Source organism: Rhinoraja longicauda, chromosome 12 (assembly GCF_053455715.1).
Source record: "Rhinoraja longicauda isolate Sanriku21f chromosome 12, sRhiLon1.1, whole genome shotgun sequence".
In the NCBI taxonomy this organism is placed as follows: domain Eukaryota; kingdom Metazoa; phylum Chordata; class Chondrichthyes; order Rajiformes; family Arhynchobatidae; genus Rhinoraja; species Rhinoraja longicauda.
In genome coordinates, this window is record NC_135964.1 from 41180884 (window position 1) to 41203873 (window position 22990).

Genomic DNA, 22990 nt, shown 5'->3' on the forward strand with positions numbered 1-22990 from the left:
AATCTTCTCTGCCAATGCCAAACAGCTTATTCTGCCATTGACTCTTGTTCGGTGTTGTTTGGTGGATTGGATGATTGAAGTCTGAAGAAACAAGACATATTGGCAATTTAACAATTTATTCATTTAATAAACAGGAGCCTCAATAGCGTGTGGAAGAACCATATACAGCCACAACAGCCTGGCACCTCCTCCTCATGCTGGTCACCAGCCTGGTCACACACTGTTGTGGGATGGCATCCCATTCTTCAACCAGCATTTGTCATAAGTCAGCCAACGTGGTTGTGTTGGTCACTCTGGCACGAACAGCACGCCCAAGCTGATCCCACAAGTGTACAATGGGGTTGAGGTCAGGACTGCTGGCAGGCCATTCCATCCTCTCCACTCCCAAATTATGGAGGTAGTCTCTGAGAAACCCTGCTCTGTGAGGGCGAGCATTGTCATCTTGGAGGATAGAGTTCGGTCCCAGACTGTGGAGATATGGGATTGCCACTGGTTGCAGAATCTCATCTCGATATCTCTCTGCATTGAGATTGCCTCCAATGATGACAAGCCTCGTTTTTCCAGTGAGGGAGATGCCGCCCCACACCATCACACTGCCTCCACCAAAAGATGTTACTCTATCGGTGCAGCAATCAGCATAGCGTTCTCCGCGTCTTCTCCACACTTTGACCCTATGATCCAACTGCCGTAGGCAGAATCTGGACTCATCGCTGAACATAACGTTCCTCCACATGTTCAGGTTCCAGTGCACGTGTTGCCGACACCAGCGCAAACGGGCCTGACGGTGAAGGGCAGTCATGGCAGGCCTCCTGGCAGCCCTATGAGACCGGAGATCGGCTGCGTGCAGTCTGTTCCGAATTGTCTGGGCAGAGAGCCGTCGGCCATATCGTCCTGCAAACCTTGGCTGCAAATCTGTAGAAGACAGCCTACGGTTCCTAAGTGCTGACAGGGTGAGGAAACGGTCTTCTTCGGGTGTCGTCTTCTTGGGACGCCCACTTCGCGGCCTGTCTCTGACAACCCCCGTTATATGGAACTTGGCCTTCACTTTGGAGATGGTACTAAGGCTCACTCCAAATAATGCTGTAACTTGGTTTTGCGGAACACCAGCTTGAAGTTGCCCTATCGCACGGGCCCTATCCAGATCAGTCAAACGTGGCATGCCGATTCTTGGAGCAGACACCTACTGACCACTGTAGCAGGGCCCATGCTCACAGATGCTGCCAATCAGGTGCCAATCAGGCACCTGATTGTCAGCACCTGGGGGTACCAGAAGCTCAAAACAAGAGTCAATAGCAACAGCAGAATAAGCTGTTTGGCATTGGCAGAGAAGATTTGGCAAATTTTTCATGGGCGCAACCCATATACTCAGCTCTGCTGCTCATCCCACAAATGCATGTGCCTTACAAATGTGGCACCATTTAAAAGGGAAATAAACAAGCTTTCCAACGGTATAAGATTTATTGCCAAGAAGCATTGTTACAATAAAGAAATAATCTACCAAACACAAATTTCCTTACATTTTGTGCTATGTTTATTTGTACATATGGTAGAAATATGGAACTGCAGATGCTGGTTTACCAAAGAAAAAGACAAACTGCTCGAGAGAAACGTCACCTGTCCATGTTCTCCAGGAATGCTGCCTGACCCACTGAGTTACCCTAACACTTTATTTCATTTTTCTGTTCACATCTGGATTAGATTAGATATCAAAGAAAAAATTGTGTAAATTGATTTGGATTGATTTCAAATTGCCCATGGTCATAATTTTTTTACTGGAGTAGATATCTGGTGCAATACCAATCCTTCCTCCAATTGAAATAATCTCAATGGAACAAATAATATAGGTGAAGTAAAAATGTCCAAGTTATCTTTAATTATTGCACAAACTCCATTTGAACCTATGAAATCCAGCCATTACCATGTTGATTTAAATGTGTAAAAGGAAATAAAGCGTACAAGAGTGACTTTTCATTTAATTTATTTTAGGCAATTATTTTTCTCTGTTTATAATGATTCTTTGCCCTTTTCCTTTAGATGTCTTGGATATGGTGGACGTTATTATGGAGACTAGCGAAGGTCTGAATGATGAGGTTGGGTTTACCTTAAGTGAGGATGTCATTACACAGGCGTTTCCTTTCAGCTCAGTGGTGACAGCAGCTTTGGAAGCCAGGAACAAAATGGTCTTGGGAAACAATAATGGAACAGGTGACTTTCGAAATAATCTTTGAAAGGACTTTGCTGTATGCGGAAAGGATCGTGACGGAAAAACGTCATTACACCTCACCCTATCATTTCAATCTTGATGCTTTTGTCAAAATTTTGAGTTTTGCATGACACAAACTTAATCAAGATTGGTTCATCAAACCACGGTGCAGAAGGTTCCATTCAAATGCATAAGAACACTCAGTTTAACAATCATGTGGAAGCCTACAATTGTATTGATTTTTGTCTTTCTCGAGTGTTGTTTTTCTCTTCTTTAAAATGGCCGCCACTGCGTTGATCCACTCAGAATTGTAAAGGCCTTATGCAATCCAAATAAGTTCTCTGTGGGCAGTCCCACTTGTCCTGCATACCATTGCGAAAATACAACAAAGGTGTTGCACCAGATTTGACCACATAATCTGGTCCTGTTACAAATGAAAGCAGCCAAGAAATCTTAATAATGTTGAGTACAATTGAATAATTTGACTAAAGAGATTTTCTAAACTAATCTTAGATTTTAAACTTGAATGTAATAAAAGGAGTTAATGAGACATTTACTGATTCTTCCATTTCTTTATGCTATTTCAGATGCTGTTTTGCAGTACCTTTTTGCTACTCTGGTGGATATTCTACATGTGCAACAAAATCCATTGGCTTTGTGTTTAATACTACAAATGTATGACAAAGAACTTGATTCATTTTCTGAAAAACAAACTCCATTCAAAAATATTTTGCAGTTTTATACATATTACAGTATTTGGATCCCACAGCAAGCCAATGAGACACTGGTAAGAAGTTGAATTTCCAGATTTGGCTTTACTCCAACAACTAGGTTTGACACTTAAGGATGTAAGTGCCATGTGCCCTACTGTGTTGGTGTTGATAGAATTATTTTAAGCTTCTCCTTTGGAGATTTGTATAACAATGGCCATTGTGTGCGTTCTTGGAAATTATCTATTTGCGTTACACAATCAACATTTTCAGTGAAGACCAATTTCATTTGTTATTTGAATTAATTAGTGTCTCGAAGAGTAAAACTTTGCCTTCAATCTGATCTCTGTAATGTGAAATAGGAAAGTCGGCCATTGTAGTGATTGGCATTTAGCCTTCAACCAGCATAAACAAAAATCAAATGTCTAGGGAAAAAAAACTGGACATGCTGGTTTACATCGAAGGTAGACACAAAATGAGTGAGAGAGAGAGAGAGTGAGTGAGTGAGTGAGAGAGAGAGAGAGAGAGAGAGAGAGAGAGAGAGAGAGAGAGAGAGAGAGAGAGAGAGAGAGAGAGAGAGAGAGAGAGAGAGAGAGAGAGAGAGAGAGAGAGAGAGAGAGAGAGAGAGAGAGAGAGAGAGAGAGAGAGAGAGAGAGAGAGAGAGAGAGAGAGAGAGAGAGAGAGAGAGAGAGAGAGAGAGAGAGAGAGAGAGAGAGAGAGAGAGAGAGAGAGAGAGAGAGAATACAGACTACAGAGCATTCCTTTTAACTGCTATACATTTCTCAAGCATTTTAATAGATAAATAATGTTATACAGTGGGGAACAGAATCATAAGCATTATTAGAGTTTTATAACTTCTCTACTTTAAAAACTGTGTACTATAAAATATAAGAGGTACATTTCATAGTATTTACACATCTTAATGCCATAACTAAATTTTATGAGATTGATTAGCAGTTACAAAAATAGGATATTTGCACAAGTTTAATCTGGTAATGGAATAAAAATTCAGAAGGAATCTGCAATAGATGACCGTACAAATTGGTAAATGCATTTGAAGTTGTTTCTTCAGTCAAAGTTAACATCTCAGAGGCACAAGACTGCAGATGTTGGACATGTGAGCAAAAAATGCAGCGTTGGAGGAAATCAGCAAGACAGTTTAAGGAGGAAAATGGATAGATGATGTTTTAGGCTGCGACTCTCAGATTAGATAACCTTTCATTTGTTGTTTGATGGTCAACAATAACTTGTTTCCATCCTAAATATCTTGAGTTCCAAAAGAGTCCGGTCTGGATGCAAAGTATTGTTCAGTGAAATTATATTTTTCTCGACACCAGCTCGAAACTGACATATTGGGCTGAATGATCTGAACCAGACCAAAATCACTCGCATCCCAGATGCATGTGCCCTCAAATCTGGGACTACCTTCATTCCAAATGGCTGAACACAAACAGTTCTGTTTGGAACTGCCAACCACAATCGATAGGTTTTGGCCAGCCAGTCCAAAGCTACTTGATTTTTTTTAGAAAATGGAAGTGTGTTTCCCAGATTAGATGTTAGCTGAATCAATTAGCATTGCAATTGGCAAATTGTACAAAACTTTTCTTCTGAAACTTCTCCACAGTTTGAACGATCCAGCATGGAAAGAACACATTCTGTTCCATTGAAACAAGCTTCGTTCCGCAGTCTTTTGATGGGAGCATATGAAATGGGGGTTAGCATCCTCCTCAGAGATGATGTTAAAGACAATCTGAAGCTCGCAGTGGCACAGGTGCACCTGTGTGAGATTGTACTGGCTGTGAAGCAAGTGATGCTGTACATCCGAACGTCTGTAGAAAACTTTAACAAAGTAAGTATAGTCAACCAATAATGCCTGATCACTGAAAAATGCATTTACAATCAGATAATATTTGTTCACTTGTTATTAAAGTAACCTTTCAACACCATGTGACATACCACTTCATAAAACGTTTATATAAAGTAATGAGGTATGTCACATGGAGCTGTTTTTTGTTTGTTCATTTTTAAAGGAAGAAGTAACAGGAGGTTAAGAATAATGACTTGAGATATGGTTTTAATCTGTTCTTTCAGTTAGGAAGAAGCAATGGTTTAGGACTGATTGGATTATGTATGGATCTCTTGAAATCACTGCTGCTGAAATGTGAAGAGTCTGAAGATATTGAGGAGAAATTGGAAAAACATGGAGAAAGTGAGCTTTTTGTTGACTTCAATCCTGCCATGGATGAACTAGTGAAAGAACAGGTATTTCCTCAAACGTTTTTGTTCTGCTTCGATAAAGTGTATGAGTGTAATTATTTGAATTCCAAGCATAAATGTGCTCTATGAGCAGATTTCAACCCTTTAAGAAAAAATGTGGATTTTAACACTGCATCTAAATATGTATTTGTATTAATGTTGTTTTGTTGGTTACCTTTCCCCTATTCATTTCATTGCTGCATATGTTGATTTTTGTGTGGGTGGTATGTAGTTTCACCAAAATGGTCATTATTCAATTGTGAATTTAGACAGTGAATGTCATGCTTTATTAATGAAATATTGTTGCTGTAAGGATCAACATTTATTGTCCATCCCTAATTGTCTGTGAGATGATGTTGGTGAGTCACTTTCTTGAACTACTACATTTGTGGTTAAAGTATTCTTTTCATGCTGTTGGAATAGCATTTAGATATAGAAATGCAGAAGGAACCAAGTTCCAAGTTAATGTGATGTGTATTTGGTAGGAAAACCTGCAAGTGGTGGTGTTCCTGTTCTCCAGCTCCCCTTGACCTTCTTACTAGAGGTGGCTAGTTCAGGGAGTGCTTTTGGTGTAGCTTTGGCCACAAAGGTTTGGCTGTTGATTGTGACGCTGTTCTTTTCCAGCATTTCTATAGCTCTACTTCAAATTGGGCTCATTGGATAACGAGAGGTTCTTTATCATGTTACCAGTTTATTTCTGGTAAAAACAGTTAGCAGGTCACTAATCTCTTTGTGTCTCGGCTAGTGTAGCTGGGACATGTTGGCCGGTGTGGACAAGTTGGGCTGAAGGCCCTGTTTCCACACTGTGTCACTCTATGACTAAATGCTGCCCTGACCTACTAAATGTTTCAAGCGTCTTCTATTTTTATTTCAGATTTTCACCATTTGAAGTTATTTTTTCTATTTTTAAATAGAAGGCAGAGTTATTTACATAATTTTGAAATTGTTTTTTCTATTAAATAGTATCAAATATTATTAACATATGATGTTAATTAACATATGATGTTAATTGGTCATTAACATCATATCTCATATTATTTCTGAAATTAGCAAAGTAGATGAGATAGCATTCAAAGGAGTCAGACACTCCTAACTTGAAGAGTCAGACACTCCTAACTTGAAGAGTCAGACACTCCTAACTTGAAGAGTCAGACACTCCTAACTTGAAGAGTCAGACACTCCTAACTTGAGTCAGACACTCCTAACTTGAAGAGTCAGACACTCCAAACTGGACGCTGCCTGGTCAATTTTGCAACTGTCAGTTCCAAAAAAGCATCCAGTTTAAAACTAACTTGACTTTACCTTTCAGGTGCTGTTTCACTGCATGCATTAGCAGTATTAACTGTTTCTGCTTCAAATGTTTATTTTCTGCCTAAAAATACAATCTGCTGAAGGAACTCAGTGGGTCAAGTAGCATTTTAGGAGGGAAATGGATTGAAGGCATTTGGGGTTGGGACCCTTCTTCAGACTTGTAAAAGGTTATAAGTTCATAAGCTGTAGGAGCAGAATAAGGCCATTTGGCCCATCAAGTCTACTCCACCATTCAATCATGGCTGTTCTATCTTTCCCTCTCAACCCCATTCTCCTGCCTTCTCTCCAAACCCCCTGACACCCGTACTAATCGAACCTCATCCAAAATGTAATCCATTCATTTGCCCATTTAATTCCTTCAGCAGTTTCGTTTTTTACTCAAGAGAGTAGCAGAGTAGCAACGATAGTATGTTCTACCTATTTTGTGCCAGTTATTCTCCACTGTTCATTTCAGGTTCTGGAGAGCATAGCGTCAGCAATTTTTAAACACCCCACACTGGAGCAATGGTTCATGGCTTTGGAATTGCAGGCTCCACCAGCCCACCGTCTTAACCCCATCAGCTTTAAAATGTTGTCAGCTCGCCTAAGCTCTGGTATCCTGAGCCTCCTTCAACTGACCGTCCCATTTTTACAGAGACTTGGTCGCATGGATATAGTGTTGACTTACTTCAAAGCTATAGTGGGATCTGTTTTGAAGGAACTTGAAATGAAAAAGTTATCTATAGCTAAGTCAGCAGTGACAGGTAAAAAACCCCTGTCTTTCGAAGCCTTGGAAAATTTAAACTCCTACTTGGGTATAGCCTCGCTCAAAGAAATTGTGGCATCCATGTTGGAACTCCCAGAAGAATGTCTCGCCATCGAGAGTAAACCAGATAAAGGGGATAATAGAGTGAAACAGCTAAGCTTGTGTGGAAAGACTTTGGTAAAAATTCTTACAGAAAATTATCAGGAGACTCCAGACGTGGATGATCTATTGCTATCGTGCGACCATTTCAGTGCAGTGGGAACACTCTTGCAATACTCCAACAGTGAAGAGCTGGAGAAAGTGCTTCTTCGAGTCCTCGTGAAAGAGCCAGTCTTTGCACAGGCTGTGAGGCCAGACGTCTTTCTTGATTGCTTGAATCACATGACTGAAGACTCTCTTTCTATCTGCACGTTTCTACTTCCGCACAGCAAGACGACCCTTTTGCAGTTTGAGCTTTGGTGCTTAGAGTCGGGCAGAATTAAATATCTTCAGAAAAATATGAATGCTTACCTCTCACTTCTTAACACATATCTAGAATGCCGAGAAAGGAGTAAAGATACACGACCAAAGAGAGGTAAATAACTTTATAATTATATTATTATGTTTCGTCCTTTTGATTCTATTTTTTTTAGAAATTGTTATTTGGGAATAAAAAATGAAATGCTAGCCTGACATTGCAAATGCTCCTTTACCTTTTGATTATTATTGTTTGCAGATACCCCACATAAAATATTCCATCTTTTATTGGCAATAAATGATTCCATCTTATATTAAATAATCCCATAAAACAGCAGCAGAACAGTATGAATCGGGATGGATAGAGGTTTTGACTTGTCCAGCTGGCTTTGCAGTACATAGAACGTGGAACTGTACAGCAGAGAAACAGACAATTCAACCCACAATATCTGTGCCAAACATGATGACAAGTTAAATTAATCTCCTCTACCTGCATGTGATCCACATCCGTCCATTCCCTGCATAACCATGTGTCTATCTGAAAGTCTTTTGAACGCCACTGTTGTATCTGCTTCCACCATCCCTCTTGGCAGCACATCCTGGCACCCACCACTCACTGTGTTACAAAACAAAGCTTGCCCTTGCCCCACATATCCCCTTTTAAACTTTTTCTCTCTGACCTCAAAGCAATGCCTTCCAGTCTGACATTTCAAGAACGTTATACATGCTGTTGTTTATCTGAGGAGGGTGACTGGATCCATGAAAGTTTGTCCTGTTGCCACTTTTAATGCAAATGTTATTTGTGGAGAAGAAAATGAGCAGTAAACCTGTTTAAAATATTGATCAGTGTAACACAATACTGAATGCTGCTGCCTCAGACTTCTAGGCACCCAGGTTTGGTCTTGACTTTGGCTACTGCCTGTGGAATTTACATTTTCTCTGTGTGATTGATTAGGTTTGGTCAGGGTGCTCCAATGTCCTCCCACGTTCTTAATTGGCCACTGTGAATGACTGTAGGTAAATGGCAAAAAGAATCACAGATTGACACACATGTAAGAGTGGATATGTTGCAGCGCTGCAGGGAAATAAGGAGAGGGGTATCGGCACAAAAATGATTGTTCTGTTGGGGGCTGACATGGACTGATGATTGCCTCTGTCATTATAAGCAAGTATCTTTAGACGTTCTTCAATAAAAATATACCCAGGTGAACTCCTGATAATGCCTCAAATTATCATTCAGTATTCTCTACAGAAATAACCAAATAGAATAGGTGGTGCAGCGGTAGAGTTACTGCCTTACAGCGCCAGAGACCCGGATTCGATCCTGACTATGGGTGCTGTCTTTCCGGAGTTTGTACGTTCTCCCTGTGACCACCCGGGTTTTCTCCAGGGGCTCCGGTTTCCTCCCACATTCCAAAGACGTACAGGTTTGTAGGTTATTTGGCTTTGGTAACAAAAATTGTAAATTGGCCCTAATGTGTAGGATAGTGCTAGTGCATGGGGATTGCTGGTCGGTGTGGGCTCGGTGGGCCGAAGAGCCTGTTTCCGCTCTATATCTCTAAACTAAACTAAATATTACAGCAGGCAATTTGTGATGTTTGTGACTTGCTAGTGTAATCATGTAATTTACTTTTCAGATCATAAGCAATGTTTTCTTCCTTTAATCTAGTCTTTGCAGATGCTCTCAAGGTCATCAGAAATGCCATGTGGAAGACATTGGTCAGCAACATTGCTTCGGATGACCCATCTGATGCACTTGATTTGCAGATGAAAGTACTTGCTAGATTAGTGCAACAGTTGCCATCGTCACGAGAAGATGTGGCGTGCATTGTGGATCTGCTACCTCCAGTACTGAAGAAAACAGCAAATTTATCAAGGTAGATGCCTTCCTTTGCAATGAAGCTGTGCACTATATCATGTTCTCAGCATAGGAAAATGGCTAAAGCAATTCATAATGATGTACAAGATGGTGAAACAAACTATGAGTTATTAGAGGGAGAAGCTCAGGTAAACATACTCTAGACTGGAGAAATGGATATGAAGGATGATCATAAAGAAAGGAAGAGATTTTGGGGTGTTCACGTGGGAAATTAAAAAATCTAAATCACTGGATTTTTGATGCGTTTATTATTATCTTTCTTAATATGCAACGTGTTGGTGAGTATAGTAATAGGACAGATAAATGGTGGCTGGTGCAAGAAGGAGGGCTTCACGTTTTTGAATCATTGGGATCTCTTCTGGGGCAGAAGTGACCTATGCAAGAGGTACGGGTTGCACCTGATCTGGGAGGGGACCAATATTCTTGTAGGGAGGGTTTGAACTGGTATGGCAGGCATGGGATCTAGAATTACACCACAGTCAGCGGGAGGGCTGGCTGACATGTAGAAAATAGAACAGACAAGTCCCAGTGGGAAGAGTAGGCAGAGACAGGAAGGGCATGAGAGGATTGGTAGGTTTAATTTACAGTGGCAGTCTAGATTTTATGCCCAGATATGTGGAATGGGACTTGAACACAAACATTCGACGTGGAAGCAAGAATATCTTTGGTCAAGTTCAACATATTTTGTTGCTGAACTATATGCATTTATTAAAATAGTGGTTTTATCACCATAAATCTACACCATTATGTATGAATATTAAATGTGATAGATATGTAACGAGCATTTTTATTTGTCATTGGGTATTCAGCGCCAGACCATGAACATATGTAATTTTGCTTGGTCAATTTTTCAGCATTCGCCTCTTTAAAAAAATCCTTTCTGGAAAATGTTGTTTAATTGTAGGTGGACTTTAGCAGATGCAATCACAAATGTTCTGGAGGAATACCCTGAGGACAAACAGACCTGGAGGAAATCCCTGCTGAAGGCTTGCATTCGGTGGTTAGTTGTCAACTATAGCAACAGCAAGGTAGAGGAAGAGAAAATGAAGGAGACAGAATTGGCATTACTTGGCAGACTACAGGAATTATTGGTCAGTTTTTATCTGTTGTCTCATTTAGGTGCAAAGCAATGAAGTGTTGGGTTCGTTTTCAATAAATTAAAGCCATTGATGCCAGACTATGTATTTTATTTTTGCAGGTCTCAGTTGACGAAGTCAATGCAGACGATTGGAATAGATATCTAAAGAATGGGCTTAAGTAAGTATAAATGCTCATTTTATTATGGCAACCTTAAAAAAAACTGTGTACATCTTTGTAATATTTTAAACAGTCATGTTTGGCAGTCCAACAGTACATTTGAGACTAAAAGTAAAATGAGGTCAGGGCAGCCTATTGTACCTCAGAGGTACATAAGAATGCAGATTTGTAACAGTCAGATACCTCTTGAGACTTGGATGACTAGAGGAGAATTGCAAAGAAAGGAAGGATTTGAAAGCAATTTTAAAACGAAAGTATATTTTAATGTATAACGTATCATTTTATACTTTGACGGACAAGATTTGAGCAGCAACATTTAGATCATCCTCAAATCCATGGAGTTAGATGAGCAGGATTGAGCTGTAATGGTCAAATCCAGAGTCAATAAAGTTATGGATGAGGGTTTTGGTATCAGATGAACTGGGGTATTGTTACAGAAGTATAGGGAGATGGAATAACATATTTTGACATATTGCCTGAAAATCATCTCACTGACACAAAAACATCTCAAGTTACAAACAAGCTGATTCAGTTTTGATCATTTTGCCAGGGAGAAAGATGGAGTTTGTGGTGACAAAATGAAGATGGTAGCAGGGAAATGTATGTTCCTGGTTCTGATGACCCTTTTATAATGGCAGGTATCGCTATACAGATGTGGAATTTTTGGAAGCCCTCCATAAGTTAATACCAGCATTGTATGAGAATGAAAAGCTGATTCAAAACTTGGTCCCACCTCCTATGATTCACACTATGGTAACAAATCATTCTCTCTTTCTGCCAACCATGCTAAAGGCCAGAGATGATTCGGACAAAAGTGCAAGTGTAAAAGGTATGACCACAATTGGAAGAATTATCCATGATTTTCTTCAGGAGTTCCCAGTTTAAACAGTGTGCTTGTATATACAAAGCCAAGGTTAATAACTACTATGTAAATACTTAATTAACCTCTAGAAAAAGAACGTTTTCAGAATTTTAAATATAATTTTTCTGTCTAAACTATTCCGTTTGCTGCAACAGCTTTCCATGTGCTTGGTTCTTCTCTTTAAAGGAGTATAAATTCCCTTTAATTCTCACTGCAACTTGATTTCTATCTGCTACTCGGGATCTTCTCAATACAAATAAAAATCATGTTCCAGAAACAAGATAATTTGTACATGTCTAAGACTTTGCAACTTGTCTTTTGTGTACTGAGTTGTTAATTCCTATCAGTTGGTCCCATTTTAGCCTTGATCTGCTGTCCTAATATTGTTAAGTGTCATTGAACTGAGTAATGATGCAGCATAAGTGAAAGGACAAAGTGATTGAGCAACAAGGCCAGAGGAAGGTTGTAAAAGCCTGGAAAAGTTTCACGTAATTGAGAAAATGATAAAAATTCTAATTCTGGTTTAATGGAAAGCAGAATGACAAAATCATTGAAAACCTTTTGATTTGTGGTCGTGGTGATTTGTTCTTTATAGAGAGAAGGGTACTTCTCTGCCTTCCTTCACTGAAAAGATTTTCCATGGGCTGTGATATTTCCATGGTTTAAAAATAACTCGGAGAGAGAGTGTGTGATAGAGAATTAACGTGTATGCCCTTTGAGATTCTGGGTTGAACATTGAATTCCTGTAAATTTTGTTCAGCGTATCAATTTATATAAATTAACACAGCTTTTGAACATGATTTTATTAAGATTTTGTGTTCTATTTCTTTTTTGGTAGATGCTTTAATTGATGTGTTACTGGTTTTGGTCAGACTATGTCCGTCAGTGTGCAACAGCAACCATTTTGCTGTAATGCTGGGAGCATATGGAGCAACACTCAGTATCACAGGTATGCATCCTATTTTTGTGACTAAATTTCATGCAGTTGAACAACAGGTGTATTTATTCCCATTTTATTATCTGCCTTTTTTTCTTTATAAAGATCAGAAGCTGCTGCTGCTTCTACAGTCCTATGAGAAAAATGACATAAGCCTTGCTGAGTTCGGGTGAGTTTTTCCATGTGTTCCCTGCAGTATTTGAGTTGTCACGACGAGCAAGGCGAGCATTTAATGCCCATTAATAATTGCTATTGAGAAGGTGTTGGCGAATATCCACCTTGATTGATTACAATTTTTAGGGCGAAAGCGATCCCATGGATTGGTTTTGCTGGAAAAAGGTTTCAGTGACTAATAAGATGTGTGACTTTCCAATGCACCTGTCCCCAAGTCTTTCTAAGAGATAGAGATCGCACATTTGGCAGGTTTGGCAAGCTGTTTCCTTTCACAACCAGGGGATGAACCAAAATACTTTATACCCAGTCAGATTTTGAAATATATTCAATTTTGTAACAAATGAAAATCCCCAACCAAGTTATGCACAGTGGAGTTACACAGGCACAATTAAGATAATGAGCTGGGTGCAGTGATGCCTGCGATGAATAATTATTGGTCAAGGCACCAGAAGAGCCTCTCAGTTCCTGTGCCTTTGTTTGTTGATATTTTATTGCCATAGATTGGCTTTGGTTTTAACAGTTCATTTATGAGGAGCGGGAACTGAATTGTCACATGTACAATCATAAGCCCAGCAATGATTCATGTCTACCGTGGATTTTTTTCTCTTTCCCTTCATACTATGGTTGTGTAATGTTTCAAAGTTTGTTATGTTATATGCAGTTACTATTTAAGCAATATTTTTAAATAGGTAGAAAAATATTTTAATTGGACAATTTCACCCATGAGTATTGGACAATTTCACCCATCAGAACCAGTATACAAACAGCTCCAGTTCAATCCGTTCTTAATTGACTTATTATAGAAGGTATTACAGGAAAATAGACACAAAATGCTGGAGTTACCCAGCAGTACAGGCAGCATCCCTGGAGAGAAGGAATGGGTGACGTTTTGGGTCAAGACCTTTTCTTCAGACTGAGTCTTCAGTTTAAACCAGCATCTGTAGTTCCTTCCTATACATTAGGAATGAGTGGAAATACAGTTGACTGTTGTGATTCAGGGTAAAGGGTGGACAAATTGCTTGGAATCTATGTTATGCTGGATATATGTGTTAGAAAACTGATCAATTCAAGAACACCACATATACAGTATCTCCATATATGAAGCAACTTGATCTGAATAGAAATATCCCAATAGGCACACCACTTTTAAGGAAAATGAATTGGAAAATTGGATGGAGGTAATTATTGTAATGCATGGCGTGGTCAGAACATGTCTTGCTTTATTTTGATGCAAATTATGAGCCTTATTGTGTGACAGGATGATCCTGTTTACCAGTTAATATTCTTTGTGGAGCACTTGGTGGAGAAAAATATGTATGAAGTGATCGGTAGAAGTCTTATTTTATTTTGAACCAAATTATATTTTGTGAGAACTTGCACAAACCTGTGTTTAAAAAGAAAAGAATAAGAAAGCAGGTTGACCAGAAAAAGTACAAATTGAATGTTTTTCACAGAATGATAGACATTTATATGTAGTTACATAACTGTAACATCTGTTTTTAGGCAGTTATTTTGGGGCACAGCTGCTGTCGAACATCACAAGACTTGCAAGAGCTTGGGGAAGTCCTTGTGGCAACAACCAAGCATGGAAGAAATCTTGTCATTACTGGACAGGGAGAAAATGTTCCAGACAATCATTAACTTTCCACAACATAGACGTATGTTGCCTGAGGTATGTTTTAAAACTTCTTTCTTGCTTTTTTTATATAACTCAAGGACATATGTAAGCTGACGCTAAATTACGATAACAATCAGTTCAAACTTGAACAGTTTTATCTGTTCAATATTTTATGACGGATCCATCAATGTTCTTTTTGTTCCCTTCAGGGAGGAAAGGAGATGCTGTTCAAAGAGAAGAACCTTTATGACCCGTGTTTCCTGCTACCTCTTTTCAGTGGATTAATTACCTCAGGTATGCCAAAGTATCAAAAAAAAGACCTGTTTTCCCAACTGTGAACTTGTCACCTTATCTATGTTGAAATTGTTAAGAGGGAAAAGTTTCCGATCCAACTTTTTATTGGAAAACTTAACCTTAAAATTAGTCATTTAAACTATTCTTAACAGTGAGATGTGGTGTTGCACGCTAGCTATTAATTTTAGTGCTTCGATTTAATTTCTTGCTTTATTATTTCTCATATCTGAATGGTCTTCAAAAGCGAAATCATGAAATAATGACTTATTTGCAAAAAAATGCATATTTTTTGTAAGCAGACAGAAGGGCCTGTCGGAAGAATGGTTCTGACCCAAAATGTCACCAATCCTTTTTTCTCCAGAGATGCTGCCTGACCCGCTGAGTTACTCCAGTGCTTTGTCACTCTCTTTGGTTTAAACCAGCATCTGTTGTTCCTTCCAACTCATTTTTTTGTAAGCATGTCTGCAAAATACTGTAAACTACCTAAATGTCTTTGTTTCTGTGTGGCAAACTATACCTTTCCTTCCCATGCAGATTGTGGCGGGGATTTTAAATTTTGAAATTCGGTGCCTTTTATTTCTGAATGGATGTCTTTAGGTTCGATTTTCTTGATTGAGACCTAACATGGTGCCATTGTCTTGAATAATGTAATCGAGTCACATGATACAGCAGGACAAGCCTCATTCATGAAATCTCTGCATATGTGTGAGTTTAACTATGAAACATGATTGGAAAATTAAAAAATATACAGAACAGTCAATAAAGGTAAAATAAAATAGCCTGAAGCATGTAAAAATACTCGGTAAAAATATAATTTGTTTGCCTTTTCTACTTGCGGCTGGAAAATCTTCATTCCTTATCTAATCTAGGCAGTATGTAGCTCCAACCTACTCTTATCTGCCCTCTGAAATGATTCAGCAAGTCACTTAGTTCAGGGACTAGTTAAGGATGGACACTAAATAATGGGTTGTTGACAAAGTTTATATCCTGTGATAAATAATCCAAATAAATCGTCTGAACTGGTATGGCATTGGTGAATTCTGTGGTGTAATGCTGAACTCCATACAGACAAGCATGTGCCACAACCCAAACATGTAAACATAGCACAAAAAGTAAGGAAATTTGTGTTTGGTAGATTATTTCTTTGTTGTAACAATGCTTCTTGGCAATAACTCTTATACCGTTGGAAAGCCTGTTTATTTCCCTTTTAAATGGTGCCACATTTGTAAAGAACATGCATTTGTGGAATGAGCAGCAGAGCTGAGTATATGGGTTGCGCCCATGAAAAATTTGCCAAATCTTCTCTGCCAATGCCAAACAGCTTATTCTGTTGTTGCTATTGACTCTTGTTTTGAGCTTCTGGTACCCCCAGGTGCTGACAATCAGGTGCCTGATTGGCACCTGATTGGCAGCATCTGTGAGCATGGGCCCTGCTACAGTGGTCAGTAGGTGTCTGCTCCAAGAATCGGCATGCCACGTTGGACTGATCTGGATAGGGCCCGTGCGATAGGGCAACTTCAAGCTGGTGTTCCGCAAAACCAAGTTGCGGCATTATTTGGAGTGAGCCCTAGTACCATCTCCAAAGTGAAGGCCAAGTTCCATATAACGGGGGATGTCAGAGACAGGCCGCGAAGTGGGCGTCCCAAGAAGACGACACCCGAAGAAGACCGTTTCCTCACCCTGTCAGCACTTAGGAACCGTAGGCTGTCTTCTACAGATTTGCAGTCAAGGTTTGCAGGACGATATGGCCGACGGCTCTCTGCCCAGACAATTCGGAACAGACTGCACGCAGCCGATCTCCGGTCTCATAGGGCTGCCAGGAGGCCTGCCATGACTGCCCTTCACCGTCAGGCCCGTTTGCGCTGGTGTCGGCAACACGTGCACTGGAACCTGAACATGTGGAGGAACGTTATGTTCAGCGATGAGTCCAGATTCTGCCTACGGCAGTTGGATCATAGGGTCAAAGTGTGGAGAAGACGCGGAGAACGCTATGCTGATTGCTGCACCGATAGAGTAACATATTTTGGTGGAGGCAGTGTGATGGTGTGGGGCGGCATCTCCCTCACTGGAAAAATGAGGCTTGTCATCATTGGAGGCAATCTCAATGCAGAGAGATATCGAGATGAGATTCTGCAACCAGTGGCAATCCCATATCTCCACAGTCTGGGACCGAACTCTATCCTCCAAGATGACAATGCTCGCCCCCACAGAGCAGGGTTTCTCAGAGACTACCTCCAGAATTTGGGAGTGGAGAGGATGGAATGGCCTGCCAGCAGTCCTGACCTCAACCCCATTGTACACTTGTGGGATCAGCTTGGGCGTGCTGTTCGTGCCAGAGTGACCAACACAACCATGTTGGCTGACTTGCAACAAATGCTGGTTGAAGAATGGGATGCCATCCCACAACAGTGTGTGACCAGGCTGGTGACCAGCATGAGGAGGAGGTGCCAGGCTGTTGAGGCTGAGTATGGTTCTTCCACACGCTACTGAGGCTCCTGTTTATTAAATGAATAAATTGTTAAATTGCCAATATGTCTTGTTTCTTCAGACTTCAATCATCCAATCCACCAAACAACACTGAACAAGAGTCAATGGCAGAATAAGCTGTTTGGCATTGGCAGAGAAGATTTGGCAGATTTTTCATGGGCACAACCCACATACTCAGCTCTGCTGCTCATCCCACAAATGCATGTTCCTTACAAATGTGGCACCATTTAAAAGGGAAATAAACAGGCTTTCCAACGGTATAAGATTTATTGCCAAGAAGCATTGTTACAACAAAGAAATAATCTACCAAACACAAATTTCCTTACTTTTTGTGCTGTTTATTTATTTAGGTAAATGGTAACACGTTCTAAATCCATCAAAATTTGTGCCCTAGTTTTGTTGTTTTATCTCTTCCTGGACTCGGCCACCAGATGGCAAACTGCTTACCTCTAACATCAGAGGACAAATTGGCTTCTCTATTGGGTGGTTCCATAACCATGTTACCCTGATGTCCAACTGATGTACCAGGTTAACTGCAGACCATTTAATAGGTGGGAAAGCTCGAAATATTTACATTTTCTTTTTTGATTAAACTGATTGAAAAATACAGTATGAAAACAATCCCTTTGGCCCACGGGCTACATGCTAACCATTAATTATCCATTCACACCAGTTTTTTTGTTACCCCACTTTCGCATCCACTCCATATACACCTGAGCAAACTTAGAGAGACCATTTGAATGTACAAACCACCTGCACGTCTGTTAGATGTGTGGGAAAACTGGAGCATCGAGAGGAAACCTGCGCAGTCACAAAGAGAACCTGCAAACTACACAGCCATCACCCGAGAGCAGGATCGGACCCAGGTCCCTGGTGCTGTGAGGCAGTTTATACTTTCTCCTTGTGACTGCTTGGGTTTCCTCCGTCTGCTCCAGTTTCCTCCCACACAGCGAAGACGTACAGGTTTGTAGGTTGATTGGCTTCGGTAAAAATTATTATTTGTCCCTGGTGTGTAGGATAGCGCTGGTGTACGGGTTGATCGCTAGTCAGCACAAACTCGGTGGACTTAAGGGCCTGTTTACGTGCTATAACTCTAAAGCATCTCTAAAGGTCTAAAGAAATTTAAACTTTATTTTTGTAGAAATCCGTGTTTTCTTTGCACTCTGTTTTGCAGTTCCCTTGACTTTCGTGCTAGTGGAGTTTAGTTTCTGTTGGAGAATATAATTATTGAAAGAAATTCCATTAAAATGTGTAAATCTAAAACCACGAAGACCATCATAAATTAATAAGTTTACAAGCTTGAGGCTATTTATGGATCTGATGAGCATCAGGACACCTAAACCTTTTTTTTTAACATCATAATTACACAGTTAAAATTATATGATCCTAAATCCAAAATTCTCCCTACATAAATAGCCCACGTCACCATCTGGTTGGATGTTAAATAAAAATGTGTTGCGTTGTTTCAGATGATTATATTGTTGCTTCACAACCAGTAGTGACCTTGGAATGTGAAGAAAATCACAGTTGTCTGACACAAATCTGTCAGTGAAATTCTCATTATTTCTAGATGAATTTGACCTTGCAAGGTTAATAAAAGTAATGACAGTTTTACAAGAGTAGTTCAGAGTAAACTTGTCTGCCTCAACAGCGTAATCTCGCTCTCTCTTTGGGAAACATGGGTTTTTTTTATGGTTTGCATGACAGCCACAGTGATAATAGCTCATTGCAATGTTTTTGACTTTGGTTAATTTGTGGGACAATTTTTTAATTTCCCCCTCGCAGCACAGATTCTATCCCACTGAGGATACAAAGCGGCCTCAAAAGAAAATTCCTCACAAGAGGTTCCTTTCTGGGAACACAATTTAATACAATTTGCCTTTCTGTGTCAACATGTGTAATCTGCTGTGGAAAGGATGCAGAGGAGGTCTACCTGAATACTGCCTAATTCTCCCCCTCGCATTAGAGGATTTCAGCTACAGGGATAGGTTGAATCGATGGATTGTTTTCTCTCTAGAGTTGGAGATTGATGGGAGACTTGACAGAAGTATATAAAATTATAAGAGGCGTAGATAGGATAGACAGCCAAAACTTTTTTCCCAAAGTGGAAATAACCAACAATCGAGGGAATAACTATCAGGTGAGAGGGGGAGAGTTTAACATAGATGTGTGGGGCAAGTTTTTTACACAGAGGGTGGTGGGGGCATGGAATGTATTGCCTGGGGGGGTAGTGGAGGTAGATACGTTAGTGGATTTTAGGTAGGTACTTTGAAGCGCAGGGAATAGAGGAGTATGGATCATGTGCAGGCAGATTAGATCAGTTCAGCTCGCCATCGCATACAACAAATTATCCCGCAACATTTCCACGACCTCCAACGGGATCCCACCACTGGCCACGTCTTCCCATCTCCACCCCTTTCTGCTTTCCGCGGAGACCGTTCCTTCTGAAACTCCGTAGCCCATTCTTCCCTTCCCACCCAAACCGCCCCCCTCCCCAGGTACTTTCCTCTGCAACCGCAGGAGATGCAACACCTGTCCCTTTACCTCCCCCCTCCAAGGACCCAAACAGTCTTTCCAGGTGAGGCAGAGGTTCACCTGCACGTCCTCCAACCTCATCTATTGTATCCGCTGTTCCAGATGTCAACTTCTCTACATCGGCGAGACCAAGCGCAGGCTTGGCGATCGTTTCGCTGAACACACCTGCTCAGTCCGTCTCAACCAACCTGATCTCCCAGTGGTTCAGCACTTCAACTCCCCCTCCCATTCTCAATCTGACCTTTCTGTCCTGGGCCTCCTCCACTGTCAGAGTGAGGCCCAGCGCAAATTGGAGGAACAGCACCTTATATTTCGCTTGGGCAGTTTACACCCCAGCGGTTTGAACATTGATTTCTCTCACTTCAGGTAGTCCCTGCTTCCCCTCTCTATCCCCCCCCTTTCCCAGTTCTCCTACTAGTCTTCCTGTCTCCGACTACATCCTATTTTTGTCCCACCCCTTCCTCTTGACATCAGTCTAAAGAAGGGTCTCGACCCGAAACGACACCCAGTCCTTCTCTCCTAAGATGCTGCCTGACCCGCTGAGTTACTCCAGCATTTTGTGTCTACCTTCGATTTAAACCAGCATCTGCAGTTTTTTTTCCTACACAGCTAGGCATCACGTTTGTCACAAACAAAGCGCCCATTCCTGTGCTGTAGTGTTCTTTGTTCTAACCAGCCTAACTTGAACAAAAACAGAAATTCATCGAAAATTCAAAGATGCTCTTGAACGTTATCATGTAAGCCAGACAGATACTGGATATAACAGTAAGGGAATGCTACATTGGCATCTTTCAGAAGGGTTGTTAAACCAAATCTGTTCCAGTGATTTTTCGATGGACACAATATATCCCTTGGCACTGCTCGGGGTAAAAAAAAACATTCTAATGTTCTGTTCCAAATCCTTCTTCCGAGCATGATAATTTAATTGGTTTTCATCTGTTTGTCGAATCTTGCTTTTCATAGAATAACTGCTGCATTCAGCTGCATAGCAACAACGATATTACAATGTAAAGCACTTTTCTGGGTACTCGAAAAAACACTGGATGCTGGATTGTTGATTGAAGATTATGAGCCTGTGCTAAGAGCTAATGGATATTCCACTAATTACTTAGTCAATGCGTTCTGAAGAGTTGTACAAAAAAATCTTGTTCCAAAGAATGGAATATGTTTACATTTTGGCATGTGGTGTCAGGATTAGCATGCCACATTTGGACATTTGTTCAATATAGCATCCTGGAACAGTCATAGCAACTTGACAATGATTTGGTAATATTTCTCCTCATTGATGTTACTTGACTTTCCAATATTCTGTGTTTATTCCTATTCTGCTTTTATTCCAACCCAATCCTTAATCCCCTTTGCTCGAATTGAAATAGCCTCGTGTGATTTTTTTTAATGGTGTTCTGCAGAAGTCTTCATGGAGATGTGGACAAACTGAGCGAATAAACCAGGAGATCACAGATGGAATACAATGTGGAAAAATATGTTGTCATCCATTTTGGTAGAAAATAAATAGTGTTTTTTATGGGGATGTGAGAGGAAGTTTTTACTAGTGGGAGAGTCTAGGACCAGAGGCCATAGCCTCAGACTAAAAGGACGTACCTTTAGAAAGGAGATGAGGAATTTCTTTAGTCAGCAGTTGGTGAATTTGTAGAATTATTGCTAGGGACTGCTGTGGAGGACAAGTCATTGGATATTTTAAGGCAATGATTAATAGATTCTTGATTAATATTCGGAGAAGGCAGGAGAATGGGGTTGAGAGGGAAAGATAGATCGGCCATGATTGAATGGTGGGTTAGACTTAGACAATAGACAATAGGTGCAGGAGTAGGCCATTCAGCCCTTCGAGCCAGCACCGCCATTCAATGCGATCATGGCTGATCACTCTCAATCAGTACCCCGTTCCTGCCTTCTCCCCATAGCCCCTCACTCCGCTATCCTTAAGAGCTCTATCCAGCTCTCTCTTGAAAGCATCCAACGAACTGGCCTCCACTGCCTTCTGAGGCAGAGAATTCCACACCTTCACCACTCTCTGACTGAAAAAGTTCTTCCTCATCTCCGTTCTAAATGGCCTACCCCTTATTCTTAAACTGTGGCCCCTTGTTCTGGACTCCCCCAACATTGGGAACATGTTTCCTGCCTCTAATGTGTCCAATCCCCTAATTATCTTATATGTTTCAATAAGATCCCCCCTCATCCTTCTAAATTCCAGTATATACAAGCCTAATTGCTCCAGCCTTGATGGGCCACATGGCTTAATTCTGCTACTATAACTTATGAACTTATGATGTATCAATTTTCAGCCTCAATTTCTTAATTTGTTAAATTAATAAATATTTCCTCAGCTCATTCATAATAAATCTGTTTTGGGGAGACTTCTGTGTTTTTCTATAAATGTGCACAACACATTTGATTTGTTTCTCTACCATTTTCTTATTCCTCAATACACTTCTTCCTGTCTTGTAAATGTAAAGGACCAGCATCAACTTTTGCTATACCATAACTATTTATGTATGTGCAGAAGCTTTTTCAATTATTTTTTCATGCTTTGGACAAGATTATTCTCATATCCTACTTGCAGAAGAGAAAACTACAATCTCTCCAGCCAATTATACCAGATTAGTCCACTGAACCAAAAATAAAGAGGTATTTTTAAATCCTGCAGTGATTATTTCCTGTCCTTCACCAAATGCTCTGACTCATCAAAGTCCACACTCTGCAGATGCTGCACTAAATGGGCACTGCATATTGTGCTAAAAGAAGTTTAGTTTAGTTTAGAGGTACAGCACGGAAACAAACCCTTCGGCCCACCGAGTCCACGCCGACCAGCGATCCAGCACACTAACACCTTCTTACACACACACACACACACACACACGAGGAACAATTTATCATTTTACCGAAGCCAATTAACCTATAAGCCTGTACGTCTTTGGAGTGTGGGAGGAAACCGGAGCACCTGGAGAAAACCCATGCAGGTCACGGGGAGAACGCACAAACTGTGTACAGACAGCACCTGTAGTCTGGTGCTGCAATGCAGCAACTCTACTGCTGGGCCGCTGTGTTGTGCATCAGCATGATCCAAAAATGTATATTTTCAGGTTCCACAACTTCACTTAATCTGTTCCAGCTTATTGCCTAATTAATGAGAGATTAAAAGGCTACATGCTCATATCTAATAAAAATGACATTCAAAAGTTTGAGAAAATGTAATAGTAAAATAAAATTGAACAAAGAACTGTCTAAACCAAAATCCACTCCAAAGT

The 22990-nt window shown here is 40.5% G+C and overlaps 1 protein-coding gene across 1 annotated transcript in view; it reads left to right on the forward strand.

Moving 5' to 3' along the window:
• Positions 1 to 22990, forward strand: part of urb1 (URB1 ribosome biogenesis homolog) — a 72796-nt gene that overhangs the window by 32278 nt on the left and 17528 nt on the right. Inside the window, exons 18-30 of the mRNA XM_078409607.1 lie at positions 2035 to 2205; positions 2791 to 2990; positions 4538 to 4762; positions 5005 to 5175; positions 6935 to 7799; positions 9351 to 9558; positions 10465 to 10651; positions 10759 to 10817; positions 11456 to 11646; positions 12518 to 12628; positions 12722 to 12785; positions 14294 to 14462; positions 14618 to 14702. Coding sequence (XP_078265733.1) covers positions 2035 to 2205; positions 2791 to 2990; positions 4538 to 4762; positions 5005 to 5175; positions 6935 to 7799; positions 9351 to 9558; positions 10465 to 10651; positions 10759 to 10817; positions 11456 to 11646; positions 12518 to 12628; positions 12722 to 12785; positions 14294 to 14462; positions 14618 to 14702 — 2706 coding nt within the window. The remainder of the gene's footprint in view (positions 1 to 2034; positions 2206 to 2790; positions 2991 to 4537; positions 4763 to 5004; positions 5176 to 6934; positions 7800 to 9350; positions 9559 to 10464; positions 10652 to 10758; positions 10818 to 11455; positions 11647 to 12517; positions 12629 to 12721; positions 12786 to 14293; positions 14463 to 14617; positions 14703 to 22990) is intronic.